The sequence below is a fragment of the Notolepis coatsorum genome (genome assembly GCF_963971535.1).
Source record: "Notolepis coatsorum genome assembly, chromosome: 2".
Lineage (NCBI taxonomy): Eukaryota > Metazoa > Chordata > Actinopteri > Aulopiformes > Paralepididae > Notolepis > Notolepis coatsorum.
The window spans coordinates 73,609,063-73,624,617 of record NC_140166.1 but is presented as its reverse complement, the minus strand read 5'-3'; the positions used below and the strand labels follow the sequence as shown (position 1 = coordinate 73,624,617).

Here is a 15,555-nt window from a genome sequence, read left to right as displayed (position 1 = left end):
AGTGTCCTTGAGCAAGACACTTAGGCCATGTCCAGACGAAACCGATTTCGGTCGTATCAGTCAAAGTATTTGATTGTATGCATCTTTCTGCGTTCTGGCAGCCTGAAGACACTATTTTCTGAAACCGGCTCCCAGAGTGCGCAATTCTGAAGACGCTCCCCTTGCGTCGCCGTCTTTACAAGCGATACGAGTCTTCCTGAACCGTTGATGCGATAGCCCACCTCTCCCTTACCCCGCGTGTGCAAACTCCCACATCACAACAACAATGGCATCGTACAGAGTGCATAGGTTGAGTGGCAGCGTGCTGCAACACCAATACTAGACTGAAAAACGGCTGAGTACATCTTAGGCTTGGGCAGTATGACGGTATTACGGTATACCAGGATATTTCGTAATACCGCCGGTATGATTCTCAATACCGTGACGTCACAGACTGCTATTACACTGACACGGAGTTGATTGTAGTGCACAGCACGCGCCAGCAGAGGGTTATGTGGCTATTGTTCTGGGAGCTAACGGTAGTAGCTGGCTGGCGCTGGCTAACTAACGTGGCTATCGTTGGGAGCTAACGGTAGTACCTGGCTGGCGCTGGCTAACTAACGTGGCTATCGTTGGGAGCTAACTGTAGTACCTGGCTGGCGCTGGCTACCTAACGTGGCTATCGTTGGGAGCTAACGGTAGTAGCTGGCTGGCGCTGGCTAACAAACGTGGCTATCGTTGGGAGCTAACGCTAGTAGCTGGTTAGTGCTGGCTAACTAACGTGCCTATCGTTGGGAGCTAACGGTAGTACCTGGCTGCCGCTGGCTAACTAACGTGGCTATCGTTGGGAGCTAACGGTAGTAGCTGGCTGGCACTGGCTAACTAACGTGGCTATCGTTGGGAGCTAACGGTAGTACCTGGCTGGCTAACTAACTGGCTATCCTTCTGTGATTTGTTTACTTGGTAACACGGGTTGCTAAGGAATTTAGGTTCGAGGTTGAAGAAAGTGCACTTTTAGGTTGAAAGAATGGCCCTAATGTCAACGTGTTTCAATATAAGCGTTATGTATGGTGATAACGAGTATATTGTTAGCTCCCCCCCAAGTAGTAGCCAAGCACATATTGTTCCATAGCATACGCCTTCAGTTGATCATGACAAATCCTCTCTTACCTTGACAATTAAAAAGCCTCCATAATTTAGTAAATAGTATTCCCATAGTTGGTGTTGAGCTGTAGCCAGCCAGCTAGCGTTGATGCTATTCAAAATGCTATCAACATTAGCTAAATAGCTAACCAACTAAATACAATAGACAGTGGTATCCTGAGGTAACGTTAAATACAGACGTTTGCTAGTCGAAATGACTGGACACTAGGGGTGTAACGGTACGCGGATACGTACTGTACCGCCTCAATGTGGTCCTTCGGTACAGTACGCGCTGTGCACCGAACGATTGCAACGGTATGGAACTTTTTTTTGCTGAACTTAAATACCCCCGGCCCTAATATAACGTGCACAACTAACCGGATGTTGTTTGTTCATCCCACGCAGCGCGCAGCTACACTGAACGAGAGCTGTAATTCAGCATAGCATATTAGCCTTAGTATGGCGAGTCAATACTAACTGACCAGCCAGAGCTAGAAGATGCTCCCACAACATTCAAGTTTCCCGTTTGGGATCATTTCGGATTCCCAGTTAACCACAGTAATGGACAAAGACAGGTGGATCGCACTAAAGCTACGTGCCGGCTAGCCCCTTTCGTGACTGTGATGCACACTTGTGATGCAAGCCTTGCATCACAGTCACGAAAGGGGCTACGTTGCCGGCATTGTTCAACTTTATTGCGAACTTTATCACTCATTTGAAAAGGCATCACCCTAATGTGAATATCACTGGTACACCGAAGAAGCAAACCTAGCTCCCCGTGGCATTCAAGCAGCATCTCGCTATTAATTCAGACCGGGCCAAAGCAATAACAAACGCCATGTGTTTTTATAGCAGCAGATCTGCGACCATACTAGGGGTGGGACAATACATCGATCCAGATCGATATATCGATCTATTATCAAATAGGATCGATGCAACGTAAAAAGATCGATTCATATTGCGATACTCTTATTTTGAAAATCCCCTTGTGAGCATATCCGCCCGGCTGGCTGCAACAACAACAGTAGCTCAGCGCAGCTCAGCGTGTGTAGACGTTAGACAACATTGCTTCAGAGTCCGCCTATTTTGCCCGAAATAAGTGCCTGTTGTTTTTTCCCCCACAAGGGGTCAAATGCATCTAACATGCTTTCCATCCTCGCCATTCCTTTATGCCCACGTCGCGTTAAATACCGAAATTAACGTTGCGTTAGCGTTAGGGCTGGGACGATACATCGATCCAGATCAATACATCGATGTAATTATCAACGATCGAATCGGATCGATGCAATGTAATAAGATCGATTCATATCGATACTCTTATTTTGAAAATCCTGTGGCGAGTCTCATATCCGCCCAAGAACAACAGCAGTAGCTCCGTGTGTGTAGACGTTACAGCATAGCATTCTCCCTTTCTGTGTGTGTGTGTGTGCGCGCGTCTTTGGAAAGACCAGATGAGGTCAGAGGAGTTTGATGTTTAAATGTTATTTAAACATAAACAATATAATACATAATAAATGTAGGCCTATACATGATCATGCAACATCAACAAATTGTTGTAGGAACGGTTTGGGAGAGGGAGGTAGGGAGGGGTTTTAGGTTGTGAGTTTTGAGTTCCAAAAAATGGAGCTTAAAGTTTAAAGCTCAATATATCAAAACGTGGCACTTTACAGTGAACAGGAGGTCTATTTGTATTAAAAACAATAGATTGATTTTCCTTTAATTGTCTGGAAGAGCTCAAAAATACAAATGTCAAATGATATTTTCGTTACCTTTTTTTAGTTGATCTAAATGTTACTGATTGTGTTAAATGGGCATATGATATCATCTCATATCGATTGCAGGCACCTGAATCTAATCTAATCGTATTGTATCGTGAGAGACTTTGTAATATCGGCAAATATCGTATCGTTGTCCAAAGAATCGATATCGTATCGTATCATGATGAAACTGGTGATTCCCACCCCTAGTTAGCGTGAGCTAACTAAGCTAAGCTGATAGAGAGAGCAGCAGAGGTCCACTAGGGACTGGGAAGGAGGGGGGGTTACTGCATTCTCGAGATAGCCCCACTAACAGGATCTGGCCGGTACTGCACCTTCTGACTCCCAATATGCCTTTTCCAGCCAAAATACAGCGCTGTGATAGTATATTAATATCGGAAAAAAACGAAAAACGAACCAAAAACAGTGAACAGGAGGTCTATTTGTATTAAAAACAATAGATTGTTTTTCATTTAAATATCTGGAAGAGATCAACAATAAAAATGCCACGATATTTCCATTGCCTTTTTTTGTTGTTGATTTAAATGTTACTGATTGTGTTAAATGGGCATATAATATCGTCTCATATCGATCGCAGCCACCTGAATCGAATCGTATCGTATCGTGGCAGACTTTGTGATATCGGAAAATATCGTATCGTTGTCCAAAGAATCGATATCGTATCGTATAGTGATGAAACTGGTGATTCCCACCCCTAGACCATACTCCGTTGTCGAGAACACAGGGTTTAAGCACATGTTAAAAGTAATAGAGCCCCGCTACCTAGTTCCCTCTCGTCCGTATTTCAGCCAGCAAGTCATACCAGCTCTGTATAAACTAGCCCCTTTCGTGACTGTAGCAAGCCCTGCCCCTGTATTCAAGCAGGGCTTGCGTAGCAAGCCCTGCCCCTGTATTCAAGCAGGGCTTGCTCATGAAAGGGGCTCTGTATAAACAAGCACACGCTACAGTTGTCCAAGGCATCTGCTATATAATAATCTTCAGATTTACATTAAGTGGTATTAGTAGGTTACAGCAGTAAGCATTAGTTTGCTCAGTAAATTATGGCCAATTTGTTTTATATTGTTTAATACAGTTAAATAAATAAATGGATAAATGAAAAGCAATTGTGTTTTACTGTACCGAAAATAATACCGAACCGTGACTTCAAAACCGAGGTACGTACCGAACCGTGGATTTTGTGTACCGTTACACCCCTACTGGACATGGGGACAAGTTAAACATCAATCAATTACTTTAATACAACACGGGTAGTTTGAGCCGTGGTCTCTCTCTCTCCACTCCTTTGGAAACTAACGTTACGTTAGCTAAAAATCACAGAACCGGACAATAACAGACAACGATAACACTTCCGGTCTGGGTTTTTCAAAATAAAAGAGTGACGTCTAAAACAGGAAAGACATTTATTTTGTAAATTTGTGGCACGCACTTATTATCTTTTTTTTAAATGAAAACGAAATGAAAACGAAAAAGATCAAAATATTTTTCATCTGGACAAAGCCTTAACCCCTAATTGCTCCCGATGTGCAGGTTGGCACCTTGCATGGTTGCCTCTGCCATCGGTGTGTGAATGTGAGTAAAAGCGCTATATAAATGCAGCCATTTACAACAGTAATAACATCTAGTAGTAACACGTAGCAGTAATAACAAATGGTAGTAACAGTAATAACACCTAGTAGTAACACGTAACAGTAATAACATAATAGTAACAGTAATAACACATAGTAGTAACAGTAATAACATAGTAGTAACAGTAATGACACTTAGTAGTAACACGTACACATACACATTTCCGCACGCCAGTCCCTCACTCATTTCTCACACACGGCAACACACTATCTCTCAAATTGACACATGGACACAATCATGCATATTATTATCTGATTTCGACCTCTCCCTTCAGCTGTGGTGAGCGTCCATGACAGTGAGGAGCCCTCTAGTGCTCCATCTGAGGAAGAGGAGGAAGAAGAGGAGGAAGAAGAAGAAGATGAGGAGGAGGAAGAAGAGGAGGAAGAGGAGGAAGAAGAGGAGGACTCGGGCAGTGAGGTGGAGATTATTGAGGAGGTGCAGGGTAACGGGAGGCTCCAGCCTGATCCCCCTTCCCCTCACTTCCTGGACCAGACCCACCCCGAACTGAAGGTGACCAATCGCATGTTGTTGCAGCTGAACTAATCATCCCATCCAGAAAAGCTGTTGGGTTAATACTCACTTGTGTGTTTCCACTCCAGTATGCATTTTATACCCTTAACTCAATCCCCGCCAACGGCGTTTATATACGTGTTTGGCCGACAACCGGTGAACGCCAACCACGTATATATACGCTATTTGATAGTTTTTCCTTTTTTCCGATATTTGTCATTATTCATCCGTGGACCTCTGTGTTACCATAGGGAATAATACCGGCCGCATCCAGCTAGACGGCAGTATCGAGCACCCTTTGAAACCTTGTATCTTGGCCTGTGCAACGGTCAAATGTCACCGGGCTCAATTTTCTTTGTCGGGCGAATGGAGCGGTTATAACGATCGGAATGAGACGCGTCAAATGCTCCCGATGCATGATGTGTGGTGGATTATTTTGGCGACACGATCGACACCAATATTGGGACTCGCGATCAGATAATTGGAATATTCTATTTGGGGCACATCCTAGTGAAGGTAAGGGCTATATGATATCAATCCTACGTTGATCCAACCAAGTCTTCACCCCGATCGCAACATGTGTGTAACGTTACTCCACAACGTTGGTGACGATCAAAGCATCAAAAAACGCATTCATGATGAAACATAATACCTATGATATAGTTTTAGATTTGGGAATAATAGCGTGTACAGACAAGAAACGGCAACGTTTATAGTAGAATTGACGTATAAGCCTATTACTCAGCCTTTCGGGAATTACCCCAGACCACGTTATAACTATACTTATATTCACCACGGTATAACACGGGAGCGTATGGATGGAAAAATGTATTCTTTTTCACATATTGAACGATAGATAGGTGATGTCAAATGGGCCATAGTATTGTATCCATAACTATAATAATAGAATATAGTTATAGCTCTACAAACAAGGTGACACACTCCTATCTTTTAAAGCGTGGGAGTGCTAGAACGGGGCCCCATCTAATCCCCAGCGGTCAATGAGTTAAAATGTTTTCTAATATTTACTAACTAAACGTAAACTACTGGAAATAGCTTAGCCGTAAATCTACACCTTTACGCTCCTTGAGGATGGAAGGTTATATAGTGATGCACGATATATCGGCCACCATGGCCATTTTTGTACACATCGGTATCGGTCCGATATCAAGATAGGGCTGATATATATATATATTAGGGCTGTCCCCGACTAAGGATTTGGATGGTCGACTAGGATTGGCCAAAATTTGCCGTTAGTCGACTATTGGTCGACTTAAAAAATATATATATATATAATATTTTTAAACTTTTTTTTAATTTTAATTTTTATCATTCCATTTGGGCTGTGGGGGGTGCTTAATGTCTGAAGGAGTCTACTGTCCTCTGCAAAAGCATGCAATTGGTCCACTGATGGATACATCTTGATATTTGTCTAGTCTAGTGTGTTCATTAGATGGGTGAAATCCTCTTTCAGTGCCTCTGTGCCTGTTTTCGTAGGCAGTTAGCCTCTGGTATGCGTGCCATTAGCGTTAGCCACGCTTCTAGGCCTCTTTTCTTTTGGAAAGAATGATAAAATAAAATAAACTAAGAGGTTGGCCAGTCGACTACGGCCCCTTTCGACCGATTAGTCGACTAATCGATTAATAGGGGTCAGCCCTAATATATCTATATATATATTTTTTTTTTTATTATACATGTTTTGGCCTTAAATAGTTTCAAAATATCACTCTTTTCTGAAAATAAGTTACAAAAGTAAAAAGAGTGCGTTTTGGAAAATAGCTCTTTATTTGATTATCATAAAAGTGTTCTATAGAGAGATATCGACTTCGGTAAATATCGGTATCGGCCAGAACAGCAATATTAATATCGTTATCGGCCACAATTTTCACATCGGTGCATCACTAAGGTTATATGATCATGCAAATTGGCAACAAGTACTCGTTGATATTTACCAGAAATTCCAAGTCAGCATCTTAGTCTTTGAAGACACGTTAATACCTACTCAGCTTTCTGTATGCTAAAGATAAGGGTGTCAATTTACCACATATTGGATTATGATAGGTTAGACCTATTAGTGACATCACACATGCAACAAAGATTTCAGGGATGTACAGAGAAGCCCTCTCTCTTTCTCCAGGGGAGGAGTGTGAAAATGGCGCTCTGCACAAATGAAAATCTGTATACAAAAAAATCTAGTCAAAGTCACGCCTCCAAAAGGAGTTAACGATAAAAACATGTTTGAGTGGAGGGGATCTACTTCCCTCCACGAATGTACTTTTGGTGGCGTACCTGGCAGCCTTCTGTTGCAATGTACTGCAATGTGTCTGCTCTGCTAAATGAAGGGGAGAGAAATGTTTAAGTTTGGAGGATGTGGAAAGTTCACCACCGCTCAATGAATGGTTTTCAACTGAGAGAGACTGTGTATGATTAGTAGTTATTACTAGCCAGTCAAAGGTGTAAAACAATAAGCAATACATGTAAAATGTAGAGCTGCCGCGGTATTGATGTTTTCCTTACCGCACGGATTTGCAAAATATTTCCTACCGCGCGGTTATTACCGCACGCACAAAAAAAAAAAAAAAAAGTTTGAATGCATTTTTTTTTTTAGTAGTAGTCTACTTTTTATAGCATATAGCCTGCCTCTAGTCTAAATGTCGATCTTTAGAGGATGACTTTGCAGCATGAATATTGTTTGGGATTCGGCAAGCACGCATTAGTTATTGAAAGTGAAACACGGATTCGAAGTTTACCCTCTGGTCGTGCGCCGTTCACTCGGTGTCGCGGGCAGGGGTGGTTACCCCCCCGACCCTTTCTTATTATTATTACTATAAAGTTACTACTTTATAATAAAGGCATTCGTTTTGTGGCATTACCATTATATAGTTATACGTTCAATAACATCAGCGTATTTACCGGACCATCTCAGTTCCTTTCTTTGCTCAGAGCGTGCTGAGTTGTCCCATTCTGCGGTCTGTTAATAAAGTTTTCAATCAGACAAGTGTATAGAACGAAGGGCTTTTATTATAACATTCGTTGCAGACAGTAAAATCATTGTCTCGTTTAGTACTCCCGAGGAGCGATGGTAGTCCACTCCGGCGGGGAGTTAAAGCTAACGTTATTAGCCGTATTGTGATGAGCTCTGATCAATGGCTGACATTCAGGATGTAAAAAACTGCAGGACGCTCCCAACGTTTGACGCGTCTCTCTTCTGACCAATCAGTGGTCTGCAATGTTTCACGTGACTTTTCTGGTAGCCAATAGGGTCGCTTGGAACCTCGATGGAGGAGTAGGGTATATCTGCAGAGCCGCAAGCCCAACGAGAGGAGGGTACTTCATTATTATTATTATAAAAAACAGCGGTGATGCGGTATTCAGCCTACTCTGCGGTGGCCGTGATGTAACAGCGATACCGCGGTAATGCGGTAATTGCGGCAGCTCGCTGAGGTCTGAACAATGTCTCAGAACCTTATCTCAAGACTTAGTGAAAGAGACATTGGCGCTCAGTTTATGACATGTAATAAAAAGTAAGTATGGGTAGTAGTTATGTGAGTGGAATGGTATCTCATTTGCTAGCCAAATGCTCTGCACAAACAAGTGATTGAATTTGGCTGATTGGGATTGTTTTGAGTGTTTGGTAAGGCTAAGTCGCTAAGTCTGTATCATCTTCCTGAGGGTATATCATAATTAGTGCTTCACTTAACGTAATAATAATTAAATAAAGGGCTCTTTTTATGGGGTCTTTGAACTAGAATGAAAACAATCTTCTCACTTTGTTGTTCCTCTCAACAGATGTTGGAAGGGGAGATGGAGGAAGAGGTGGTGATGGTGACACTGGGGGAAGATGAAGGGCTGGAGGGAGACCAGACACTGGAGGACGATGCCTGCTACACAGAACTCAAACCCTCCACCACTCTCCTGGTGCCCCTGGAGCTGGTGGAGGGAGAAGGGCATGACCTGGTGGACGGCGGCGAGCCAGAGGATCAGAGCCCTGCAGATCAGGGTGATTTCTCTCTGATGCTAGAGATGGACGAAGATGTGGATTCTGATGCGGACACACTACCTATGGAGAATGATGTGGACCTCTCCGGTCACTCTTCCCCCCAGCCTCCAGCCAAGGATGAGGCTAGCAATGATGAACCTGACGCCCAACCAGAGGTCATCCTCCTGGGCACAGATGACCAGGGCCCTCCCCTGTCTGAGGCTGTATTTGCGGAGGACCAGGTCACAGAGATGGACACCTTGGACCGGATAGACATAGATGAGTCCTCTAAGGTGGAACAAGAACCAGTAGGGGCTATGGCCGATGATCAGCCAGGCTTGTCTGATGAGTGTGGTGTCCCCGAACATAAGGAGAGTCAAAGTGCCCCGTCAGCTGAAGATATGGATTCTGACCCAGCGGAAGAAGCTGAGGAACTTAAAATGGCTGAGCCAGAACTCTTAGCTGAAGACCCTGCCAGCCAAGCAGAAGAAGCTGAGGAACTTAAAATGGCTGAGCCAGAACTCTTAGCTGAAGACCCTGCCAGCCAAGCAGAAGAAACTGAGGAACTTAAAATGGCTGAGCCAGAACTCTTAGCTGAAGACCCTGCCAGCCAAGCAGAAGAAACTGAGGAACTTAAAATGGTTGAGCCAGAACTCTTAGCTGAAGACCCTGCCAGCCAAGCTGAAGAAACTGAGGAACTTAAAATGGTTGAGCCAGAACTCTTAGCTGAAGACCCTGCCAGCCAAGCAGAAGAAACTGAGGAACTTAAAATGGCTGAGCCAGAACTCTTAGCTGAAGACCCTGCCAGCCAAGCAGAAGAAACTGAGGAACTTAAAATGGCTGAGCCAGAACTCTTAGCTGAAGACCCTGCCAGCCAAGCAGAAGAAACTGAGGAACTTAAAATGGCTGAGCCAGAACTCTTAGCTGAAGACCCTGCCAGCCAAGCAGAAGAACCTAAGGAAATTAAAATGGTTGAGCCAGAAGTCTTAGCTGAAGAAAACCGTGCCAGCCAAGCAGAAGAACCTAAGGAAATTAAAATGGTTGAGCCAGAAGTCTTAGCTGAAGAAGACCATGCCAGCCAAGCAGAAGAATCGGAACAAATGGAAATGGTTGAGCCAGAACTCATAGCTGATGCCAGCAAAGCAGAAGAATCTGAGCAACCTAAAATGGCAGAGTCTGTAGTCATAGTTGAAGACCATGCCAGCCAAGCAGATGAACCAGAGGAAATTAAAATGGTTGAGCCTGACGTCATAGCAGAAGACCATGCCAGCCAAGCAGAAGAACTGGAAATGGTTGAGCCAGAAGTCCTAGCTGAAGACCATGCCGGCCAATTAGAAGAACCAGAAGAACTGGAAATGGTTGAGCCAGAACTCATAGCCGATGCCAGCCAAGCAGAAGAATCTGAAGAACCTAAAATGGCAGAGTCTGTAGTCATAGTTGAAGACTATGCCAGCCAAGCAGATGAACCAGAGGAAATTAAAATGGTTGAGCCTGAAGTCATAGCAGAAGACCATGCCAGCCAAGCAGAAGAACCAGAAGTACTGGAAATTGTTGAGCCAGAAGTCCTAGCTGAAGACCATGCTAGCCAAGCAGAAGAACTGGAAATGGTTGAGCCAGAAGTCCTAGCTGAAGACCATGCTAGCCAAGCAGAAGAACTGGAAATGGTTGAGCCAGAAGTCCTAGCTGAAGACCATGCTAGCCAAGCAGAAGAACTGGAAATGGTTGAGCCAGAAGTCCTAGCTGAAGACCATGCCAGCCAAGCAGAAGAACTGGAAATGGTTGAGCCAGAAGTCCTAGCTGAAGACCATGCTAGCCAAGCAGAAGAACTGGAAATGGTTGAGCCAGAAGTCCTAGCTGAAGACCATGCTAGCCAAGCAGAAGAACCAGAAGAACTGGAAATGATTGAGCCAGAAGTTCTAGCTGAAGACCATGCTAGCCAAGCAGAAGAACTGGAAATGGTTGAGCCAGAAGTCCTAGCTGAAGACCACACCAGCCAAGCAGAAGAACTGGAAATAGTTGAGCCAGAAGTCCTAGCTGAAGACCATGCCAGCCAAGTAGAAGAACCAGAGGAACCTAAAATAACTGAGCCAGAAGTCATAGCAGAAGACCACACTGAAGAGCTGTCATTAGCCCCAGAAGAGAATGGGCAACCAAGCCAAGATGGTGCGGCAATGAAAGACACTGCAGTGGAGGAGGATGATATGCCATCACCAGATGAGGACCAGACTGTAACAGGTTCAGATGACATGGGTGAAGTTGTCCCAGTTGCCATCAGGTCTGATGAAGTAGTTCCCACTACTGAAGAGGACACACCTGCTGAGATGGAGAGCAGTGAACCTGAACAGAGAACAGAGGCAGCAGCTGCCATAATAGAAGATCAAAAACCCACAGAAGAGGAGGAGCAGGGAGCCGTTGAAGAGCCGATGGAGGAGGAGGAGAAGAAAAGAGGCGGAGAAGGAGAGAAGAAATATGGAGAAAACAGACGGGTAGGGCAGAAGAGGAGCTCAGACAGACAGCCAGAGCCACAGCCTGCAGTCGAGACCACCACCACCTTGCAGAGGGTGAAGAAAGCCCCCGCAACTCCAACACAGAGGAGCACCAGGAAGACGGTCAGCTTCATCTCGCCTATCTTTGAGACGGAGACGGGGGAGGAGGAGGGGAGGCCAGAGGAGCCAGAGAGGGACTCTCGGGTCCCTGTCTCGCCTAGTCGAGTCACCAGGAGTGGTAGAGTCGCTGCAAGCACGCCTAAGCGGAGTACCCGCAAATCACGCGCAGCACCTTTGGAAGAAGAGGTAGAGGAGCAAGCGGAAAATGAGGAGGAGGCCATGGGTAGCGATGACAGTAAGGCTCCGGTTCAATCCAGTCCCCCCAAACGCCGGAAGGCCACTCCAAGGAAGGCCAGGAATACTAAAGAGGCACCTTTGGAAGAAGAGGTAGAGGAGCAAGCGGAAAATGAGGAGGAGGCCATGGGTAGCGATGACAGTAAGGCTCCGGTTCAATCCAGTCCCCCCAAACGCTGGAAGGCCACTCCAAGGAAGGCCAGGAATACTAAAGAGGCACCTTTGGAAGAAGAGGTAGAGGAGCAAGCGGAAAATGAGGAGGAGGCCATGGGTAGCGATGACAGTAAGGCTCCGGTTCAATCCAGTCCCCCCAAACGCTGGAAGGCCACTCCAAGGAAGGCCAGGAATACTAAAGAGGCACCTTTGGAAGAAGAGGTAGAGGAGCAAGCGGAAAATGAGGAGGAGGCCATGGGTAGCGATGACAGTAAGGCTCCGGTTCAATCCAGTCCCCCCAAACGCCGGAAGGCCACTCCAAGGAAGGCCAGGAATACTAAAGAGGCACCTTTGGAAGAAGAGGTAGAGGAGCAAGCGGAAAATGAGGAGGAGGCCATGGGTAGCGATGACAGTAAGGCTCCGGTTCAACCCAGTACCCCCAAACGCCGGAAGGCCACTCCAAGGAAGGCCAGGAATACTAAAGAGGCACCTTTGGAAGAAGAGGTAGAGGAGCAAGCGGAAAATGAGGAGGAGGCCATGGGTAGCGATGACAGTAAGGCTCCGGTTCAACCCAGTACCCCCAAACGCCGGAAGGCCACTCCAAGGAAGGCCAGGAATACTAAAGAGGAGGTGCCAGTCGCCACAGAAATCATGGAGGAGGAAGTCATTGCGGACATGAGGCGGACTCGTAGCAAGGCCACCCCCATGACCCTCAACTTCACCGAGGTAAGGATGCAAAACTTTTTCTTTCTAGAATTCTTTAGATGGATGTTCACAAACGATTCAGAAAAAGTGATGTTCAAAGTGGAACATAATGTCTTGTTATTGCTAAAGTTACAGAGGTGGCATAATTCAAACCACAAGATACTGAACATATCAATAATTCAAATGTCAACAATTCAGCATGAGTAGCGTTGTCCCGATACTGGAATTTCAAACTTTAATACAATACCTTGAAAAATATAGATACTTTTTTGATACCACAGGGAAAGATTGACAACATTGAGGGCACAATGGATTGGATTTGTATTCAAAATAAATAGCATATACTCCCAGAGCTCTACTCCAAGCTATTTAAAATTGTCCATTTAATTAACGGACGTAAGCCATTATCGTCCACTTCGAATCAACTTACCCATATTTGGCCATGCCCCTTTTTGCGTGACATTCTGGGTAATTACTCACAGCCCAGCCGGAGTTCGCCTTTGGAAGGTAGATGATGTGAAATCATACTTATTTTAGAGTATATATATCAAATTTCATGAGTATTCATCTATATTTAGTCATCTAAAGACTATTGGATATGAACGTATGTACCAGTAAGAAGTTGGAATTGTTAGAATCTGTTCTGGGCGACGGATGTTTTCTGAAAATGGACGTTTGGACAACTACCTTTCTGTTGTCAGTAGATGGCAGCATTGGTTTAAAAGGTGAAAATGACCTGTCAAAACTCAAGCCTACAAATCCCAAGACCCTTTGCCACCTAGTTCGCAGGTCGGCACCGGATTAAAGGCGAGGGAATGTGATCTGAACACAGCAGCGTTAGGCGACCTAAATACACTGTGGCCGAGAATGGCTAGCAAATTAGCATAACAAAAGTGCGCTGGTAGCGTTACATATGTTGTCTAAAGGGGGACATATGGTACAATTTAAGATTTTAATGATAATCCGCATATAAAGGACAACATAAAGCGTCGTTAATTTGTAAGAAACCTCAATGAAAACGGTGCAGGGTAAGTTATATTCGCTATTGTTGTGAAAATGTGATCGCATCATATAAAAATGTGGACGCATTTGGCTACCGTGACGTTAGATCAGCTTGAGCAGTTAAGTAACAGTTGATATATATATATTCTTTTATTATCCTACTCCCAGGTGACCGCAGTCACTATAACTCCCCCTCGAAGCAGGAGGAAGACGAGAGGAGAGGGAACTGCAGAGAAGACAAAGGAACAAAAAGATGCCCCTCCTCTCGCCGCCTCCCGCCGAATAACCAGGAGCAAGCTCTGGAACTACCCGGAGGAAGACCTTCCACTATTGGACACTCCACTGGAGGTGGATTCTGGGATGCCCGTGGCCGATGCCCTCATTAAGAGGCTCCGGGACGAGGAGGAGAAGAATGAAGGTGCGTGTGCAGAGGGCTGCCGGAAATAAACTGCTATTTTTTTTTTACTTTATTTTGTGTTTCCTGAGACAGTAGGAAGGCTGAGAGGGAGACAGAGCAGGGGTACACATGAGAGAAGTCCCTGGTGGGGTTTGATCGCTGGCCAGTAGGCAGGTGGCCCCAGTCTCACACACATGTATACACATTTGAAGTCAAACTGAAAGGAGATTGAGATTATTCCATTGTGCTGTTATCTATGTAGCCGGTGTGATCTTGTCTGCGTTGTGTTTTTTAGTCGATTCGACCCCTGTTAAGGGATCGCCCTGAGTGGGAGTTGAACCCCGGACGCCCGCGTCGCGGGCGGCATCACAGACCACTAAGTAAGAAGTGAATTCACTCCTTGCTTCCGGGTCTGGATGCCTCTGGTGAGTGAGTTTACTTGCAGTACCGCTTACCATCCACAGCCACTGAACTACTTGTACCATCGTGACTGTGGATATACTGCGGCACCTCCGTTACACCTACACAGGGCTCAACATTGCACCCAAAATGGTGGGGTGGGTCATCGAATGGTTCATTAAACATTAAAGCAAAGATGTGCAGTCATGTAGACTACCGCTATTTTGTCAAAATTATAATTGGGCATGCATAACTACCTTTTTTCTGTCAACATCATCTTGTAGACGAAACTAAGCTTCCGAAAACCAAACCACACACTCATCCCCTGGGTAGACACTGCAGGTCGTTGAACATTGCATGGGTTCATTCTGTTCCTGGAACAGTGCCAAATATTGAAAGGGTCTATAATCACCTTCTGCCCAGATTCTGTGGTGACTTTGCGTAGTCTCACAAGCATTATTTGGAATTCCGATCAGATATTTGGATTATCTCTTTTGCATTACATCAGATACAAGGTAAGGAGATTATATATAAATTTGATCGTTGATCTGACATTTATTTCTACCGCGATCACAGCTATATGTGTGGACCGTGTATGGCTGTTTACCGTTGGCTGCGCTGGGGGTGGGGGGGGAGCGCCCGCTACGACGGTCATTTCATGTATGGACGAGGAGACATACTAATGATGATCTAGCGTTGATTTCAGGATGATTAGATAATCAGCTGAAAAATTACAACGTGATGACTGGATTACAGTAAAACGCCTTTTTCTCGCCTTTTTCCTGGAATTACTGAAAAGCACCCAAACCATACTCTATTCAAAACGGTATAAAACGGAAATGTACCGATGCAAAAACAATCTGTCCCGGGCATGTTAACTAGAAGCAACTCACTGAGACCCGACGGAGTTATTAGACCCATAGATATAATATAAGATATATTTTAAGCACTCGCAAATGTCACAGTCTAAAACTATATCCATTGAATAAAGACCTGGCGATGAATGGGGTATCAGCGCCCCCTGGTGCTGGTGGTCAATGTGTT

General features: G+C 44.9%; 1 protein-coding gene across 1 annotated transcript in view; it reads left to right on the top strand.

Annotated features, from left to right (window-relative positions):
* Positions 1-15,555, top strand: part of ahctf1 (AT hook containing transcription factor 1) — a 127,592-nt gene that overhangs the window by 105,022 nt on the left and 7,015 nt on the right. Inside the window, exons 35-37 of the mRNA XM_084308751.1 lie at positions 4,801-5,036; positions 8,826-12,734; positions 13,884-14,133. Of these exons, the coding sequence (XP_084164877.1) occupies positions 4,801-5,036; positions 8,826-12,734; positions 13,884-14,133 (4,395 nt within the window). The remainder of the gene's footprint in view (positions 1-4,800; positions 5,037-8,825; positions 12,735-13,883; positions 14,134-15,555) is intronic.